This window comes from Mus musculus, chromosome 2, assembly GCF_000001635.26.
Source record: "Mus musculus strain C57BL/6J chromosome 2, GRCm38.p6 C57BL/6J".
Classification (NCBI taxonomy): Eukaryota; Metazoa; Chordata; class Mammalia; order Rodentia; family Muridae; genus Mus; species Mus musculus.
In genome coordinates, this window is record NC_000068.7 from 121,312,784 (window position 1) to 121,319,349 (window position 6,566).

Sequence of the window (6,566 nt, forward strand, 5' to 3'; positions counted from 1 at the left end):
ATGTAAACATTTTGTCCCAAAGGTTCACAATTACTCTTATACATCAAAACTATGGGAAATACTTAAAATACTGATTATCAGGTTCCATCTCCACAGTTTCTAGTTCTATATGTATGGTGTAAAGATATGGATAGGAAGAAGGGAAGATGAAGAAGACAATATTATCTGTTGGAATGTTCCCTGCTAAGGAGACTATGTATACGGCTCGGTGGTAGAGTGCTAGCTTATGATCATGTGGAAAACTCAGGACTCAGTACTGCACTAAGGCCAGGAATGGTGGTGTGTACCTATGACTTCAGCACCTGGTAGGTGGATGGAGCAGAAGTTCAAGGTCATCCTCAGCTCTACAAAGCAAGTCAAAGGGAAGCTGAGGCTATATGAGACCATCCATCAAAACAAACAAAACAAAACAAAACAAAAAAGGGAGAAAGGCTCTTAATTAAATGTGATACCCACCTTTTTTTAAGAATCCTTTCTTTAGAGCCCCAGTTTCCCTCCCTCACTCACTAGGCTTTGCCTTCTCCCTCCTGGAATCAAGAATTTGGGTGCTCCTGTCAAGTTTGGATTCTAAATTGGGATGACCGCCCCCATGCTTGGACCACAGTTGAGGCTGTCCTCTCTTGGAGATCTGCTACTTTTTGAAGAGGAAACAGCTCAAGGTCCCCTTGATGCACCCAGATTTTCCTCAACAAATGAGCATTGAGGTAATTCTCATATTTAGGCTACCATGAATACAACTGCAGTGAACATGAGAATTCTGGTTCTTCTTAAAACCAATCTCAAGTGCATGGAAACTATACTGAGAAGACAGACTGCTGGGATCCATGGCAACTCTGTCATTTGTATGAGAACTCGGTAGAATAGTGTTGCTTGGGTGTAGGTATTAGGTCAAAATGTATCAGACTACATATATTAAATATGTGCAATTTTATATCAACTATAATACAACATGGCCTAAACTAAAAAAAAAAAAAACAAAAAACAAAAAAAGAATCCTTTCTTTAGCAGATCTTGACCTTTTGGCTAAGATCAAGTAACAAATCACTCTTTTAAAGAAATCAGTGTATTTTTGGAGCAAGAGATATCCCTAGAATTAAACAAGAGAATGTAGAAAACTTTTATAAATCAGGACTGAAACATGGCAGCTCACACCTTCAACTGTAGCACCACAGAGCACCGAAAGTTCAAGGTTACCCTGGACTACCTGGCAAGCTCTGGTAAAGGCAGAAAATGAAAAAGTAAACCTGTAAATGAAGACACCAGGAAAGAACCACAAGGAGAAGAGAGAGAGCAGAGCCCGCTGCTCCGTGCCCTTCCTCAGGTCTCTGCTCTCACGTGGTTCTCTCAGAGGAGCGGCTTCTGCCCACGTGTCTGTTATCCTTAGCCTCTCACAGGTTGTCCTGTGACAATAGGAACAGTGACTGCAAGTTCTTAGGGTTGGGACACTGGTGGTGGCAGGCAGGCACCAGTGAGGAACAAATCTTCTCCTTAGCATCCTGCCTACAGGCATGGCTGAGACCACACAGCCCTTCATGGAGCGTGTGGCGTGAGGCTGGCACGTCAGCGCTGGGCTACAGGACTGGGCTACTTTCTAGCACCCTGTGTGGGGAAAAATTCACTTTCTTTTTTTCTTTCACCTAAAGATGGAAGACTATAATACAATTCCCAAATGACAATGCTTCAGGGTATTTGTGTGTGTGTGTGGGGGGGGGGTGTCACAGACAACAGTAAGGTTCTTGTAGAAAGAATGGATTATATTCCAGGAAAAAGGTACATATATAACTGTTTACATTGATCTTTACATATGATTCAGGAATTCACAGAAACCATCCATCCATCTAGGTCAGCCAGGGGTGGTGGCACACACCTTTGATCCAACACTCAGGAGGTAGAAAGAGACAGAATTCTGAGTTCCAGGTCAATCAGGGCTACACTGAGAAATTCTGTCTCAAAAAAAAAAAAAAGAAAAAAGAAAAGAAAGAAAAGAAAAAAAAGCTAAAAATAATAAAAATAACAAGGACCTTAAAGTCTACAGGAAGGATGATAGGGTCTATAGTAGTTAAAGTTCCCTTTTATAAGTGTCATATTTGTCAGTGGAATTTCAGCTATCACTAAAGCACTACAGTATCTATCAACAGTGACAGGTTCTGGAAACAGGAAGACACTGTATCAAAGAGAATCTGACCAAGGCTGATCCTTTTTAGAAATCCGCCTGCCTCTGCCTCTGCCTCTGCCTCCCGTGTGCTGGGATTAAAGGCGTGCGCCACCACGCCCTGCTGGTCCAACAAGGTTTGCAGACACAGAATGTGTTTCTTGTGTAGACACTTCAGCGAAGGTGTTTTCCAGTGCAGGTCTGCTACTAGGTGGAGATAATAAGAAAGAAAAAGAAGCAAGCTGAGTTTTCCTCGGTTACAGAGGGAGCCTTAATACTCAGTAATGGCCTCACTCCTAGGAAGCAAAGATGGTCAGGAAGGAACAGGAGAGTTGGGGGCTAAGAGTGCTCCTAACCCCCCAGGAGACAGAGAAAAGGCACCCGGTGAGCTTAAATTGAGGACATTGTTCTCCTGGTGTAAGGAAACAAATAATTTTCCCCACACAGGGTGCTAGAAAGTAGCCCAGTCCTGTAGCCCAGCGCTGACGTGCCAGCCTCACGCCACACGCTCCATGAAGGGCTGTGTGGTCTCAGCCATGCCTGTAGGCAGGATGCTAAGGAGAAGATTTGTTCCTTACTGGTGCCTGCCTGCCACCACCAGTGTCCCAACCCTAAGAACTTGCAGTCACTGTTCCTATTGTCACAGGACAACCTGTGAGAGGCTAAGGATAACAGACACGTGGGGAGAAGCCGCTCCTCTGAGAGCAACCACGTGAGAGCAGAGACCTGAGGAAGGGCACGGAGCAGCGGGCTCTGCTCTCTCTCTTCTTGTTCTTTTATTTGTGCTTTGAGAAAGTCTTGCTCCATATAGCCCTTCGATGGTCTCAAACCTTCAGTGACCTTCAGCCTCTGCCTCCATGGGCCAGAGTCACAGCATATGCAGGCCTGATGGAGACTTTTCTAGCTCTTAGCTTTCCTATCTACTTCTAAGTATCTAGGCTGTCTTCTAGTCACTGTCAGCAAGGATCTCTGTAGAGAGGCCAACAGGGAGGTCAGGTGAAGACAGGTGAAGAGTCTCACCCCTCTTTATGTAAAAGGTCCTGGGAGTCACTGTCTAGAAGGAGACTCTTCAGTGGGGCTGGAGGACAGAGGTGAAGAGACTGTTTGCTTTGACTTGAAAATAGCACAGGAGACTGCTTCCCAGAACGGCCATTCCCATCTTCCTCTTTTGAAGGAGCCCAGGAGCCCAGGGAAGTCTTGAGCTTGCTGTGTACCTCAAGCTGCTTACAACTCCAACTCCAACTCCACCTCTGCCTCCACAGGGAACCCCAGTACCCAGCTACTCACGGTGGGGTTTGTTTGCTTTGTTTTGTTTTTGTTTTTGTTTTTCTCAAGACAAACTCTGTGGAGCCTTGGCTGCCCCGGAACTCACTCTGGAGACCAGGCTGACTCAGAGGTTCGCCTGCCTCTGCCTCCGGAGTGCTAGGATTAAAGGCGGGTATGGCTGCCTGGCTTTTATTATTTTTTTAGTGTGTGTGGTGTGTGTGGGCGGGGAGGATGTGTGTGTGTCAGATTTGCAGACAGTTGTGAGTCACAGAATGTGGGGGTCAAATGGGGTTCCTCTGGAGAAGCACGGCATGCTCTTAACTGCTGAGCCACCACTTCAGCCTTGGTCCCAGTTTTTAACCCTTATCTTAACTCTCACAGCACAGCTCTCTTATCCACCGATCCCTCCATCCCTCTTGGTTTCTGATTAGGAAACTAAAAAAGTTTACTTACACCAAGGTGGCTTTTCAGAGCGATGCCGAAGTTGCAGGGGTGGCGAATGAAGAGTGCGGGGTGGGGAGAACGGGCTATCTGAGGCCTGATGGTTGTGCATAGAGTCAAAGAGGGCTGTTTCGGTGGAGGGAGAGGCATGTGAATAAAAGGCCATGGCAAATCATCCAGGCTCTCAACCTAACCACGGCCACTTTACCCTCCCTCTGACTGAAAAAAACGCTACCCTCAAGACCCTGACCCAAACCTTTGTCACTTTTTAAAATTTATGATTCTTTCCAAATATACAATTACTAATTTGCTTGTTTACAAATAATGGGTTTAATGATGGCATTTTTGTAATGTGTTCACATTTATCTGCCACCCCCATTACTCTGTCCTGTCCCTCTCCCTTGTTACCCTACTTTTCAACAGATAGACCCCCTTCTGACTCCTGTCACACACACATACACATGTTTCATTCTAAATGTACTTTTAAAAAAGTAGGTGCCAGCTCCGAGGGCTGAGCAGCCAGCTGCCAAGGCTGGTGACCTGAGTTTGGGTCCAGGGCCCACATGGTGGAAGGAGAGGAGATTTCCCCACAGGCCGCCCTTTGCCTTCACTGAGCCTTATCCCCAACAGAGAAACGTAAAAAACCTTTCGAGTTGCTTTGGAAGTGAACACTTGATTCTCTCCTGCTGCTTTCAAATTTCCTGTCTTCTGCCCAGTGTGGCACTGCAGGCCCTTAATCCCAACTTTGATTTGTTTGGTTTTTGTTTTTTTTTTCTTTTTAACATACTTTTTCCTAGTTTTTCAATAAAACCTACAGAATTGGGTTTCATTGGATCATATTAAATTTATAAACTACCTTGGGAAGAAGTAATATTCTTTTATTCTCTCTTTTTTGTGTGGGTGTGTGTAAACATGCATATATGTTCATGTATGTGTGCACGTGTGTATGCACTTGTGTGGAGGTGTGCACGTGTGTATGCACTTGTGTGGAGGTCAGAGGTCGGTGCCAAATGTGCTCTCAGATTGGTCTCCGACTTTTTTTTTTTTTTGTGATTTTATTTATTGTTAGGAAGTCTTAGGGTTTTGTTTGTTTTGAGACAAGGTCTTGTGTATCACCATCTGACTTAAACCTCCCTATGCTGCTGAGAATGCAATTGAACTGTTGATCACCCGATTTCACCTCCCTGGTGCTGGTTGGGATTGGTCTCCGACTTTTTAAATTTAACCTTACGTGTATATATGTTTGCTCACATGTATCTCTGTGCGCCACATGCATGCCTGGTGCCTGAAGAGAATTTTAGAGGACTTTGGATTCTCTAGAACTGGAGTGACAGATGGCTGTAACCTGCTATGAGGGTAATGGGATCAGACTCAGGTCCTTGGTGTTTATGTGTGTATATGTGTGCTCGTGTGTGCATAGACAACCCAAAGCATGTGGGTGACGTCAGATCAGGAAACAACTTAGGGGAGTTGGTGCTCTCCTATCATGTAGGTCCCAGGGATCAAATTCATATCATCAGGCATGATAGCCACTACCTTTACCTGCTAAGCCATCGCACCAGCCCCAGTTGTATGTTGTTAAAGCCACTTCTATGTCTTTGTGGTTGTCCAACTGTGGGTTTTTTTTTTTTCCCACAAACAATTCTTTTATTTACTTTTCTATATTTAGGTTTCATTGAGAAGTAACAACTGTGCAGGTCTGCCCACTTTCAGAAAAACATGTCCCATCAACATCAACCGTGCGGCTGACACTAAAGAGGAAGATGACGTTATAGGACTGAGGCCCATGCTCCAACAAGAACACAGCACACCAGCCAGCACCAGCCCCTTTCATGGAAGCCTTTAAACCCAGGTAGACTCAGACTTCTTCCCACAAACAGAGCAAGTAAATTAGCACCTGAGGTTGTCTGTTTGTTCATTTGTTTTCTAAAACAAAGCCAGGATGAGTTTTCAAATATCTTCTTGACCTACTCTAAATTAAAACGCTATAAAATACAAGCTTCCACTGCAATAGCCTCAGCTATTCCATCATACAGCTCACCGTGAGCTGCAAGAGGCTCTTCTGCCACAAAATGTAAGCAAAGGGGAAACATGAGTGCCATCTGCGTGATACTCTCTACAAACTGGTGCTGGATAGCAAGCACAACCTTTAAAAAGGGAGGAAGGGATAATTACTCTGGCGTTAAGCTCTACAAGCAGATTTTTGTTTTCAGTGAGGAGCTGGGAGAAGAAGAGTTTGGCTCTTTTATTTCAAGAAGTATCAAATGGGGAAGAGGGAGCTGGCTGAGTAGGTCAAGGCACTTGCTCACAGGCTGACAACTAGAGCCTAGGTCAGAACTCCAACAGCCTTGTTAAAAAGAAATTGCTTTACCAGCGGCACCAACGAACTGAGGACAGATGAGTGTTTCTGTCAGTTTAACCCAGCTAGTGTCATCCGGAAGAGGGACCCTCGACTGAAAAAGGTCTCCATTAGAGTGGCCTATAGGAAAGTCATGGGGCAATTTCTTGATTACTGATTGAAGTGGGAGGGCCCAGCCCACACGGGCAGTACCACCTCAGGCCAGGTGATCCTAGGAGGTATAAAAGGGTGTCTAAGGACTGGAGAGACAGCTCAGTGATTAACAACACTTGTTGCTCTTGCAGATGACTCCAGCTTCAGAGGATTTGACAGTCATTCATTCATTCATTCATTCATTCATTCATTTAT

The 6,566-nt window shown here is 44.9% G+C and overlaps 1 protein-coding gene across 47 annotated transcripts in view; it reads right to left on the reverse strand.

Moving 5' to 3' along the window:
• Ppip5k1 (diphosphoinositol pentakisphosphate kinase 1) overlaps positions 1 to 6,566 on the reverse strand; it is a 45,097-nt gene that overhangs the window by 2,227 nt on the left and 36,304 nt on the right. For 43 of the 47 annotated variants that reach the window (XR_001783059.2, XR_001783061.2, XR_001783060.2 and 40 more), the window contains one exon: positions 3,872 to 3,985. The exons of the other annotated variants lie outside the window; for them this stretch is intronic. Coding sequence is in view for 36 of the 43 variants with exons in the window: in XM_030251779.1 (XP_030107639.1) it covers positions 3,872 to 3,985 (114 nt within the window). In the remaining 7 variants the exon portion in view is untranslated. The remainder of the gene's footprint in view (positions 1 to 3,871; positions 3,986 to 6,566) is intronic. 47 annotated transcript variants of the gene reach the window in all.